Source organism: Lissotriton vulgaris, chromosome 1_1, assembly GCF_964263255.1.
Source record: "Lissotriton vulgaris chromosome 1_1, aLisVul1.2, whole genome shotgun sequence".
Taxonomy (NCBI): Eukaryota; Metazoa; Chordata; class Amphibia; order Caudata; family Salamandridae; genus Lissotriton; species Lissotriton vulgaris.
This window is the reverse complement of record NC_141685.1, coordinates 655,795,488-655,809,044: the sequence shown is the minus strand read 5'-3', so window position 1 is coordinate 655,809,044 and position 13,557 is coordinate 655,795,488. Positions and strand designations below refer to the sequence as shown.

General features: G+C 42.5%; 1 protein-coding gene across 1 annotated transcript in view; it reads left to right on the top strand.

Annotated features, from left to right (window-relative positions):
* TTLL7 (tubulin tyrosine ligase like 7) overlaps window positions 1-13,557 on the top strand; it is a 1,104,754-nt gene that overhangs the window by 526,787 nt on the left and 564,410 nt on the right. Inside the window, exon 10 of the mRNA XM_086936338.1 lies at window positions 7,620-7,784. Within this exon, the coding sequence (XP_086792464.1) occupies window positions 7,620-7,784 (165 nt within the window). The remainder of the gene's footprint in view (window positions 1-7,619; window positions 7,785-13,557) is intronic.

Genomic DNA, 13,557 nt, shown 5'->3' with positions numbered 1-13,557 from the left:
GTGTGAGTGGGTGTGTGAGTGGTTTTATGGATGATGCCATCAGTGATGTCATTTTAGATATCATCTGTGATGTACTCATTATGTAACTGACCATGTCATGAGTGATGTAATATGTGAGATCATAAGCAGTGCATTGCGGGAGCATAAGTTATAGCTCACTCAGGTAACAACTGCTGAATTTCAGTGGTTTTGTTCAACTGAAATCTGAGCCTAACTATAACATCCCTGTAACCTTTGTTTTTTTCATTGAATTTCTATGGTTTATTACATTCTATTTCCTGACTATAACGTCTCTGTGACCTTTGGATTTTTCTGTGAACTTTCAAGGTTTTTCTAATTCTATTTTCTAACTGTAACCTGTAACCTTTGACAGTATGTGTGTGAGTGCTGTATAAGTAGAAGAGTGGGAGTAAGTGGACATATGGGTCTTCTAGTGGGTGTGTGAGTATCTGAGTGGGTCTGTGAGTCAATGCATAAGTCTCTGGGTGGGTTTGTGAGTGAGTGCATGAGTCTCTGAGTTGATCGCTCAGAGGATACGTATGTGTCTGCGAGTCTGTGCTTGGGTGCATTAGTCTCTCAGTTGGTCTGTGAGGGGTGCATGAGTACCTGAGGGGTCTGTCAGTGGGCACGTGAGTGTCTGAGTGGGTCTGAGTGGCTGCTTGTGTCTCTGTTTGGGCTGCCAATGGATGTTTGAGTGTCTGAGTGGGTCTGTGAGTGGTTTGTTATGCCTGAGTAGGCCTATGAGTGGTTACGTAAGTCTGAGTGGCTCTCTGAGGGAGTGGATGAGTGTCTTAGTTTGTCTGTGAGTGGGCGCATGATTCTCTGAGTGGGGCTGTCAGTGAGTGCATGAGTGCCTGAGTAGGTTTGTGAGTTGGTACATGAGTTTTGAGTTGATCTGTGATTCGGTGCATGAGTGTCTCAGTGGGTCTGTAAGTTGGTACATGGGTCTCTGAGCGGGTCTGTGAGTGGGTGTGAGTCTCCGAGAGGGTCTGTGAGTGAGTGCAAGTGTTTGAGTAGGTCTGCAAATAGGTGTGTGAGTGTGTCTGTAAGTGGGTGCATGAGTGGGTCTGCAAATGGGCACGTGAGTGTGTCTGTAAGTGTATACATAAGAGTCTGAGTACGTCCCTGAGGCTGAATGTGTGAGTGGGTGTGTGAGTAGGTTTGTGAGTAGGTTTGTGAGTGTCTGCATGGATTTGTGAGTATGTGCATGAGTGAGTGGGTCTTTGAATGGGTGAGTGTGTGTGTGAATGGGTCTTTTAGTGGGTGCGTAAGACTCTGACTGAGTCTGTGAATGGATGCATGAGTCTCTGAGCAGGGCCGGACTGGGAACAAAAAGTACCCCTAACAAAGTGCTTTGCCAACCCCCCTGGGATTTGGGAGTGCGGCCAAGCTGTTTGCCATGGCTGGTTTTGGCCGATTTTGTTTCAGTGGCCAATATTGCAGCCATTCTGCAAAAAAAAGCCCTGTAACAAAATTGCCCCCCGGGGGCCCAAAGCCGGCCCCCAACCCTGGTGGCCCACTGGGGAAATGGCTGTTGCCCGCTACGGCCAGTCCGGCCCTGTCTCTGAGTGGGTCTGTGACTGTGTGTATGAGTATCTCAGTGGGTCTGTGAGTGGGTGCATGTCTGGTAGTGAATACATAAGTGTGACTGGGTGTGTGAGTGGGTTTGTAAGTGTCTGCGTGGCTCTCTGAGTGGCTGCATGAGTGTCTGAGTGGGTCTGTGAGTGGGTGCGTAACTCCCTGAATGGATGTATGAATGGGTGCATGAGTGTCTGAGTACGTCTGTGAGTGAATGTGAATGTATTTCTAACATTTTTGTAGCAATATTCATGAGTTTATCACAACTTTACATTCCTGTTGGCACACGCATTCGCTATTCATCGCAAAATTGTTGTGAATTGTTTGTGCACCTAGGTATACATATTTGGATTTTCTTTAATATCTTCAAAAGTACTAAACGGAATTACACCAAATAATAAAGAAAAGGATGCTTTCTGGACCAAGAGCTGCATTTCTACCATATTTGGTGTAATTCCATCCCACAGTTCTGGCTGTAGTTGCACCTAAAATATCTATGGGAGTTAACATGGGAAACACACTTTTTTGATCCCTCCATTTTCTCGGCCCCCACTTTACAGGTCACTTCAAAACTTTCAATGCACTATTAAAATCAGTTGGAACATGTTGTGAAGATTTGTCAAAATGCGCCTTAGAGGCAAGTCAAAAAACTATTTTCCTAGGGAGACTAGGTCCTAACTATTACTGCCTACTGGCAACATATACATATGTTCTTCCACAATACACAATCATTACATGAGGTTGCTCATACGTGTATTTATATGTTGAAATGATTTTCACCAAAGTTAAAAGTGGATGGCATTTCATTCCACAAATGCTACCCTATGTAACATCCACTTGAAGCAATCCCATATCTCTGTCAACTCCATAAGATCAGGCATACTGTCAATTCTAGAAAACAAAAGGGACCTGTTGCCCAGATGCAAAATGATAAGTATTCATCATGAGGCAGTTTACTGAATGCAAAAAATTGGTTTGTGTGGGATTGGTTGTTTTTTTGAAAGAACATTAAATAGGTAGGTTAGAAAAATAGATATAGAGGTGTAACAAATAGATTGTGGCTCTCTCTTCTTGGGGGGGAAAAAATTACCTTTTCACCTTAACTCTGGACACCATACAGTACAAAGCATAGTTTGTGCAGTAATGTGTTCAACCTGGGAAGGTGTTACTGAGAACTACAAATGATGTTTTTTGAGTCCCACTATTGTGGTCAGATGGTTCACAACACTGCAACTAGAGAAAGCTCCACTGCAAGTGCGATAACCTAGGTATTAGAATGTCAGAGAACAATCGGCAAATAGTCACTTGTCTTAGTTGATTGTCGTAGGAAGAATGGTGTGCTTCAGTGCATAGGAGAGTGTCAGTGCCAGTGTCGTAGTCACATTTCAAGTCACTCTCATGCACTTTGCTTATGTCACATCCTCCCTCACACTCTCCTTCACTTTGAATCAGTCTCCCATTCACCCTTTAATGCACGCTCTCGCTCATTTATTCCCTCTCAGTCACTGTCTCATTTTCACTCACTCATGTTTTCAGTTAGTGACCCTTTGATTTACATAATCTGCCTCACTTATCTCACCCAATGGTTTTACTCTGTACTGATATTCTCATTTATTTTTCCCTCTCTTTCTCACCCCTTTTACATGTATTCACTGTCTTTCACTCCTACACTTTCTCACTTTCATACATGCCCACATACTCTGTCTCACTTCCATTGACTCCGTTGCTTTTTCTCACTCCCTTTTACTTAGGCTCTCAGTCAATTTCTCAATATCCCACTCTCGCTTGCCCTATGTTTCCCTCACACTCTCCCTCAGACACTCCATCACCATCATCCACTATCTCACATTCTCTCTAACTTTCTCACTCAGTACTATAATTGCTTTTTACTCACTCCCTCATTGCCACCTACTCACCATCTGAGTAACTGACTACCTTACTTTAAAAAATGTTTTCAGTCACTGTAACTCACTCTTTAGTCACCACCTCTCCCTCAGTGTCTTATCCACAACCTCAGTTGTCCTTTCTCTCATGCCCTCACTCCTATTCTCTTCCTCACACTCTCTTTCATTTTCATGTACTCTGTCTGACTCTCTGTGTTGGTTCCTCATTTACTTAATCAGTCCCTAGCACTTCCTTCCTTTGACACAATTTGACTCACTCTCAGATTCACAGTTCATTCCTTCATTCTCCTGAGCTTCTGCACTTTCACTCACTGTCAATCACTCAAAATTAAAATACATAATTTCTATAATTTTTAAATCAACAAAATTATTTTTGAAAAGTAGCATTTTTTTGCTTTTATCAACATATATTTCTGTGGAATTTATTTTTTGTGGAACTCAAAAATAGTCATACGTTCCCTTCACTAGCATTCCACATTATATAAGTACAAAAAGATAGTTGGAATAACTGAAGGAAAACTAAATGTCAAATCTTCCGATGTTCTTTTATTTGCTTCAGCCGACCATCCGAATTTTATTCACCACAGCAGATGAGCAGGCCACACTAAAAAATGAAGAGCCATAGTTTGATAACCTGAATTGATGTTTTTCTTCTGCTCTTGTAGAATTTCTACAATCAGTATATATCCAGCCGGGATTGCATCTGGCATAGTTGCAGAAGATGTACTCGCCTGTTCAATGTCTTGCTTCCTCTTCTTTTTTTTCTGCAATGAACCGTGCCGTGCATTTAGATGCAATGGATTGCGGAAGCCATCTGGAGAGCTCAGTCTCATCAACTTCCATTTTGTCATCTTTACCCCTTCTTGTCTGTATTTCTTCTGTCCTGGTCTCTTTGTCCAGAAATCATTTTTGTAAGAACAAAAAGTATTATGTCCCCAAAAAGTGAAGCATATGAAAAAATGTAAAGCCTCCTTTGCATCATGACTGTGCAATCCAAGAACTCATTGAATGTGGAGCAAGGTATCCTCATTAACAACTCAAACTTCTGTAATGGTGTACAAGGTTTAGTGAATCTTTTGTGAACCCAGAAAGGCAAAGGGTGGATGCCCTGTTTTCACCTTACCACTACCAAGAACCACAAAGATTGAAGGGCTAAAAGTGGAAAAAATAAAATGTAACAAATGCTCTAACATCACCCCAACTGGCAAACAACTTAGCATAATCGGTTTTCCTGTCAAACTCATCTTTTTTTAAAGTTAGGAGTCCATGCTGTCCTTTAAAAGGATGTCCCACTTCTGTGATTGCGTAAGAGTCATAGAACTAACACCGATACCAAAAACCTTTAGTGCTGAAAACTACACACATGTGTCTCTTCTGTTCTTGCGAAAGTCCTATTTTCATATAACATCCGAGAATTTGTTTTTTTATGATCATGAGATTTTGCAGACATTTTTCCCAGTACAGAACCACACAGAACGGAAGTCCACCTTGTGATATTTGCGAGAACCGCAGTCTTCCATGAATCCTGAAACACTTGAAAGGTAGTGAGTGAATGTGTGATAAGCGCATCCGTAAAATACATGTGAGTGTTTAAGTAAGAGGGCATGCAAGTGACACCGTGGTTGAGTTTGAGTGAGAGAGATATCCAGTGGGTGCGCAGGGTAAGAAGCAACCTGATGGTGGGAGGGGAATGCTACACATTTGATGTCATTGGTGATATCATCGGTGAGGTCTTGAGTGATGCTTTCAATTCTGTCGCTTTTGATGTCATGTGCATGTTGTTATGAGCAGTGCAATGCAGAAGTATAAGTAGCTAACTGGCATATTTTGAGAAGCCTTAGGCTTCGCATTGCACCTTTAGCTCCCCACAAGTTATAGTTTTTGTTGCAGAATAATTGATATAACTTTGTATTGAGACATGAAACCTTAAGCCGATCCCCTCAAGCGCCAGAGAAATGTGGGGAAACCACTATTGAAGTTTATCAACTTATCTAACAACATTCCTCAAGAAGTCATGAATAGACAGTAATTGCACATAAAGGAAAATAGAACGTCGTTTTTTACAACTTCTTCAATTGACGTGTTGTTATTGTAAAGCATCTTGCAATGTGGGCAAGTATGTTAACAGTTAGTTTTCCATCCCTAATAGCCGGCCAGTCACTCGCTGGAGAATGTCATAGGGCATTTCTCCTGGCAAGTCTGTCCTTTCACTTTTATCTGTACGTGTTCACGAATGGTCTTTTAGATATGGGCATAAATTGCTGAAATTTGTATCTACATACTAGTACCAATAGTTGTCTCTTTCTATCAGAGACTGTTTGCTTTATACTGCAAACATCCAACTTTGAATAAGTAAGACAGGCCTTTTAGTCCACTGGACATTTCCCTGTTGGGCTGGAGCCCTTGGTAGACACCTTTCAGGGAAGGTAACTGCTCCAGTGCCTCTGAGACTGTCCCAGCTCCCCGAGATTAATTGCAGCAGGCATGGCAGGCTTCAAGAGAGAGAGAAACAGATGGAGGGAGAGAGAATGTAGAGAGAAAGCGATCAGAGAGGAAGGAGAGAGATATGAGAGAAGAGGAGCGAGAGAATGGGTGGAAAGAGAGAAGTTACGTGAGGGGATGAAGGGAGCGGGCTGGTTTGAACATTTTTGCCAGGTCTGCTTTGGTTCTGCAATCCATACCTTAGTGAGAGAGTGGTTAATTTGTTGCAGTTGTATATAGCAAGAGCTCGACTGGAAGGTATTGGAGCGCTTTACATGAGCACCAGTTACATTACACAAGGACACATTCGTTTTTGGTAGGCACAGGAGGGCAGATCTACAAGGAAGTGCCGCAGCGTGGCACCACAAGCCCTTTGACTGCACTATGCTGCGGCACTTCTGAAGCACAGGGATTGCACCATATTTACAAGAATATGTCGCATCTCTGTGCTTCCCCCTGCGCTGGCGCACAAAATGCAGCCATGCGCTGGCGCAGGCACCCTTGCACCATGGTGCAAGGATGCCTGCGTCGTGGGGAGATTGATTTTTTGCAGGAAGCACCTTCCTGCACAAAAACAATCACTACAGGCATTTTCCTCTTTTAATGCATGCTGCTGAATGCAGCATGCATTGAAAGAGGAAAAAACGAGGAGAAATGAAAAATTTCTCCTCGTTGCGCCTCGCTACGCCACTTCTAGGGTGGCGTAGCATTCAGACGCATCTCCAGATTTACAATTTCTCGTAAATCTGGAGATGTTTCTTGTTCCATGGGTGTTGCTGGGAACACCCACAGCAACACCCATGGAACGCCCCTTCAACACAAAGTGCTGCGTATGAAGGGGCCGTATTTACAAGGAGAGGAAAAGTCACACAGGGTGGCTTTTCTTGTCCTTGTAAATAAGAAGGTGCCCCCTGCGCCACCAGTACGTCACAAAAAGTGACATACTGGTGGCGAAGGGTGCTTGTAAATTTGCCCCAGGGAGATGAGGTGATTTGCCCAGAATCACAGTATGCTGAGTCAAAGGGGAGTCTCGAATCTGGTTCTCCACTTCCAAAGTCGACTGCTCTGGCCGTTGTGTCTCATCCTCTCCCCAGTGTTGGGAGTAACTGTCTATGGTAGAGCTATGCAATGCTAGATTCTTACACCCAGGCCTGTGCAATCTGCGAGATATATGGCACCGCAGCGGAAGAAGACGTCAGCCTCATGTTTCAGCCCTGCTCGGCAGGCATAAGGCAAAACCAGAGACGGTTGATTCATTGGTCGTGAACAGTACAGATGGAGACGGGGACCCGGTGGAATCATTTTCCCCGCCATATCAGACACCATTGCCTGTGGCAGTCAGAAATAATGGTGTCAGGAGATATGTTAATGGCCGCGCGCACATTGCTCTTCCGTGTAGTTATTACTTACACGAACACTGACAGCTCGTACGCATGTAGCAGCTGCGAGGAGCGTATCCAGATTGCAGATTCTCAAATTATACAGCGGTGACAGGCTAATACGTGGCTCATCTCACTAAACATGAAATAAAGTGTTGCATTAAAGATGAGGAGAGTGAGTGACGGCCGCTCGGGGTGATAGTGGCTGCTTGTTTCTGCTGGTTGCCTGTGGTGAACACACAGTTCATGAGATGGTTTCTGTCTTTCCATGTTGCAGAGCCAGCTGTACATGCATCTGACAAACTACTCCGTGAATAAACACAACGAGAACTTCGAGCGGGATGAAACCGAAGACAAGGGCAGCAAGCGCTCCATCCGGTGGTTCACCGAGTTTCTGGAGATAAACGACCACGATGTAGTCAAATTCTGGAACGATATTTCAGTAAGAAGTCAATGTATTGTTTTGTCAGTTTGAACGCTGTCCAGAAATGCTGATGCCATCAATCATGACCTTAAAAGATGTCAACATCAAAATGTTTTGTGCATCTGTGGCTGGCAGGTTGTTCAGAGTACAAAAGCGCAATATCATTTTTTCTGATCCAGAATATGTTATTAACGTTTTACGAAATACAGCAATTAAAATATGCTCACATAACATATATCAAAGACATAAAGATGCTAAACACAATGAGTGATGTCAGTAATACAGATGTATAAGCAGTGCTTTAAATGGGCCGGGATTGTCCGGTACAGGGTACCAGCACTTTCCTACTTTGAGAGCTAGAGTACCGGCACTTCTGAAGAGAAATGCTATACTTTTAATTGGAGAGTACCAGCACTTCTCAGAAACAAGCAGGTTGTCTGGTACAGAGTACCTGCAATTCTATTTTTCCATTTGAAGCACTGTCTATAAGTGGGGACCTGACCAAAAAAATGCCATAAGGCCAATAACGAGAGACAGCATATAAATGTCATTGTATCATAATAATCTAAACATATATTCCCAAATTGTATTTAGTAATGTAAGATAGTACATGGGCCTAATGGCACCATTAGGCAGATCATGAGCACATAAGAGAAGGCATATCAGATGAAACCATAAACAGAGTGTTGTGAGGCCATGAGGATGAGATCTACAAAACAATAGAAAGGAAGAGAGCAAGTAGGTGAGAGAATGTATCCGCAAGGAATGACGAAAAATATAAAGGCTTCAACTCTGAGCCTTTTCCAATTAATGAAGGGGCTTGCAATATTTTAAAAAACTCATTCTGAGCCCAAAATCTCTTTTGGGTTGGAATATATTAAACCTCCAGGATAGTGTTCCAGAAAAAATATCCATAAAACGTATCAAGGTTTTTCAATTGTCCACACACGTGTTATTTATCTTTTTAGTGGTGTATCCGGAAACGGATAAGCCCATCACTCAACAGATATTTCCTCCTCCTATGGTAGCTAGTGCTTAATTTGTCAAAATTAGGTTGCTGAATGCCAGTGTACAGCGGCGGGTATTCCGCTAAGGCGGAGGAACGTTGCCCCACTGCTTTTCGGCAGTGCAAAGAAGGAAAAATAAAATGATAATAACACAATATTGTTATCATTTTTTTTCCATGCTGAAGCAAGTTTTGGGACGAGGTGGAACTTGGCTGTCATCACAGCCAGCAGGGAAAAGGGAAATGTGTGCACTTAAGTGTGCATGACAGTTTGTCCGACCATCTTGGGCAGGCCAAACAGTCATGCACACTTATCATATTCTCCACCGGTTTTTAATACACATCCTGGGTGGAGAACATTCACAGGCTCCCACAGCCTGTCTGAGCTCCAAACCATGGCGCTCACACCAATTACAACGCTGATAACAGCATGGTATTCCCACACATGTACTTAAATTTGCCGAAATGCATTTGCCTTACTTTACCTAGGATAATCGTATTTTGCATCCAGTGAGCTTCATATACTATATCAGAAGCAGTAGCAAACACGTTTTCACATCGGAGCACTGCATGGTTTTTGGGAGAGCACACATTTTTGGTCCTGTTTTACATTACAATACTTAGGCGCTGGAAGTAGTGGTGGGAGGGTCCTGCAGCACCATCTGCAATCAAGTATAGCTACTTAACCACTGTGCACTGTTGCCACCTACAACTGTAGTGTACTTGTAAGCTCTATTAACACTAAGATAAACACTTTTAAACTTTTGAGTTCATTGTATATTACACAATTTATTCAAACACATAATTCATAGAAAAAATACATAGAACAAGTTCAACTCATCATAACGTTAATCAGTTATTGTACAAACAACAACAATTGAGTATATTGTAATCTTAATAATCAGATCCAATTTTTTTTGTGCCCAATGCATTTCGGGCTCTCAGCCCTTCTTCAGGGGAAAACAATCTGAAAAATAACAAAAACATTATCTACTGTCATACATTCTAATACACAAGGAACACTTTTCAAATACTGTTCTGTTATTAACCAGACACATTTCCAAACGATGATGCTTTCAAAACCTTGATGTGAATTATCATCTGGTATTACATAAAAGAAGACCAGGGGGGGGGAAAGATTCAAAGGTTCCCGTCACCAGTGCGCTCAATTCAAAAATTCCCGTCACCTGAGCACTCAATGGTACTCTGAAACCTTCAGGTGACCAAGGTAAAATCAAACAGAGGAAATCTGTGTATCAAACCCAGTAAAGAATGAACCTGCCTCACCAAACTGAAAAGTGCCTAACCAGTCTATCACTTACTTATCTAGTCACATTGGAGCCGAAACTGTAAAACAATATAAAACAATATGAAAAATTTCAACTGTCTACACCAGTGTGCCAAATGTACTAAAAAGGGCTCAGCCTCTAGTCGTATAACTGACTTCTCAGTGACGCTGATCTCGCCTATCGTTCCTGTTAATGCTCAATGACTGTACACTGCACTTCTTCGGACCCTAAAAAAGTATGTTCAGGATACTACAGATTAAAGTCTAAGAGTAGGACCTCTCCCCTCTTCCCAATTAGGGTACTGCAGCACCCCAGAAAATAACCATGCTGCAGTTCAGAAGGTGAATGAGCACTAAAGATGCCTTTATATTTTCTTTTGTGTTCATCCTGTTACAACTGCTATGCGTTCGAAACCTGCGGTCACATGTCATGCTATATCTTCTGTGAAATGGCTGCTTGTTCCTTTAACATGGAGAATGATGTTTTTCCTTTCGTTTTCTGACAGAAAAGTGAGAGGATTTTTTAAAGTGAGGTATGTGCCAATCTAGGTGGAGTACAAGGCATAGATGGACAACCTTACTTTTTTTTTTACACAAACGTATAATATTTAAAGGATAGTCTGTTGGATGTAATTTTTTTTTACACATTTACACAATAAAATTCAAAAACATGTATATGTATTGTACAAATATTTCAAAATACCACAGCACGAATGAAACGCTGTTTTAGTAATTCTGAAATGTGATAGAATTAAAGATTTTTAATAGGATCAAAACAAAATGGAATGTGCAATGATAATCAGTCACAAAATCTCGATTTCCACACTATGTTGGTTGTGCGCTGTGTACTTTTATTAGTAAAACTGCATGCATCTGTGGAAATCTAGTAGCCATTTCCATGGAAAAGGCGCTGTCTGTAAATGACAGTGTGCTACCACACCATGCTATATTAATACATTTGTGACAGTGTGTTTCAAAGTGCACCGCCAGCTACATACCACACCCTTACTACTCTCTTGCTGAATGGGCTTGGCTTAGTTACTACACTTGTTCTTCGTGAAATCTTTGGATTTTTCACAATCCCTGCGACTTTGGGGTTGTAACACTGATGGCAGCACCCCCACTCTGAATATTGTTTCAGCACCACTGTTACAAGGTGTTAACACCAAATTAGAAAATATACAGACTCATGCCCATAGCTGGTAATGTGGCTTGGATGGCTCTGTAAGGTAATCACTTCTCCCTAACAAAATGTGGTATTTTGGAGGTCATGAGTTTGATTCCTGGGGAGGCAGACTCACACTTTGTGGTGGGTAAATTGGGTACCATTGGTTGGTGCTTACATTTTATCATTAAAATAACAAACCAAGTGTTTCTTGTATCATTCATTTGGTTTGCTATATAACTTAATTTTTGTTAATGACATACTTATATATTTTTTTACTAGTTAGGTAGATAACCACTGTCTAGAACTTGCAGCAGAATATAAAAGGGAGAAGCAAAATGCATACCTAGCTTTCACTAAACTGCCATAATTCCCTAATCCATCTGTTCACAAACAAATGCATGCCAAAAGTTGCTTTTAAGTGCCTTTGACTCACTGTTAGGCACTCAGATCGGACTCAGGGCTTAACTCTACCCTTAATACAGACAGAAGCAATGTTATCCAGTACACTCAAGTGTTGTAGAAATTAAGGTTCAAATCTAGATGGTGTATAAAGATAGTGAACACTCGTTAAATATATTAACAATGTATTCCAAAAGGTTAGGTTAAAAAAGTTGTGAAATAATAATAAAAACTCAGCAACCGTTTGTAAATAAAATCAACAACTACTATATTACAGTGAAGTAAATTTTGGCCCAGGAGGACAATAAGAAGATGTTGAAAGTTGAAAGCAATTTTTTAGAAAGTTATTTAGCAGTACCTGTATTGATTTGCAGACCAAGGTAAACATGATCAGGCTGCCATGAGAACTAACAGAAGTGGAAAGTTTAACTTCAGAAGAACAGTGGCGTAACAAAGGCCCCCAAACCCCTGTGGTGTAGTGTGTGGGGGGGCAAGTTGCAGGGGCCCCTCTCAACACAGAACTCCAGCCAAAGAGCTTCTGATTGTATCCGGTTGGGGGCCCCTCCATGTACCTTGCAGAGGTGCCCGCTCAAGTTTTGTTACGCCACTGAGATTAAGTCATTGTTTGGAGCACAGAACCACGGATGGAGTCTGATTTGAGGGTTCTAGATTCAAGTATCAGCTTTAACACCTTCGCTGCGGCGGCTATTCTGCCGCAGAGCTAAGGGGGCCAGGGGGCTGCGCGGCACACCCATGCTGGTGACAGAACCGCTCCGTCACCAGCCTCGGTTGAGCTGTGCTCATGACGGAGCAGTTCCATCATGGCCCCGCCCGCTCAATAGAACGCGCCGCGCAGGCGCGAAATCAGCGCCACGCAGGCGCGTCGGGCGAGCCATGACGGAACCGCTCCGTCATCAGCACAGCGCCACCGCGGCTGATGACGGAGCGGTTCCGTCATCAGCACGGAAAAGGTTAATGGTAGCCTTTGTGAAGCAGGTGTTGGATGAAGAAAACACTCTAACTGGGAAAATGTCACTGGAGGTCAAGGCAGGATGTGTGACCTCTGTGTCCTTGCAGTGAATTTCCCGACTGAAGGATCGCATGCCTTATTGGATTTATGAGCTCCAAGGGTACAGTGCAGATCCGTTTTATTTTATACAGAGATTTTGGCTGCTGTAAGAAGCTTAAATATCGGGGTGAAAGCCCAGGGATAAATACAGAATTATTAGAGGAATTAGACCTGAAATTACTAGTTCACCTGGTAGGTCCTCATTTCTACGGAGACCATCAGGGTACCACTTGTAATCGCCTGGTAAATGCCCTTGCAGTTCCTAATACCCCAGAATAATTAATTTCAGGTGGGGTGAAGAGCTAGTGCAGGAAATAGAGACAGTCAGAAGAAGTTTGACCATTATCCCCATACCTAAATTCTGGCGTTCTGAAATGTTATCCCCAGCATGAGAAATACCCAGGTGGACATGGAATGAGTTGGTTCTTTAACAAAAATGTCCCCCTATTTCATGGCCAAATCTTCTGTTTTTCACCAATTACTGAAAGCTGATGATCAAAGTCAGTAGGGCTGATGTGGGTTGGGTGGAGAACATCTGAGGTAAGAGAATGTTCTGGCCTGTTCTGAGGGAGAATTTTCCGCTTCCCTTTTGATGCTGGAGGGGGGAGAAGAGGCCAGGCTATGCCATCTCCCTCCTCTTCTTCATAAGTAGTTTTACTGGGTGCTGTTCTGCACCCTGTACATTTGACTTCTGTGTCCCCACACCCAGTGTTGCCTTGAGCGGCAACACTGGGCCACTCTGAATTGGCAAGAGTAATATCACCTATGGGGATACCACTCTGGTCAACTTATAATTAGGTCCTATGTACAAACATTTACAACAACAATAAAATGTCTGTACAAGCCATTCATGACAACCTG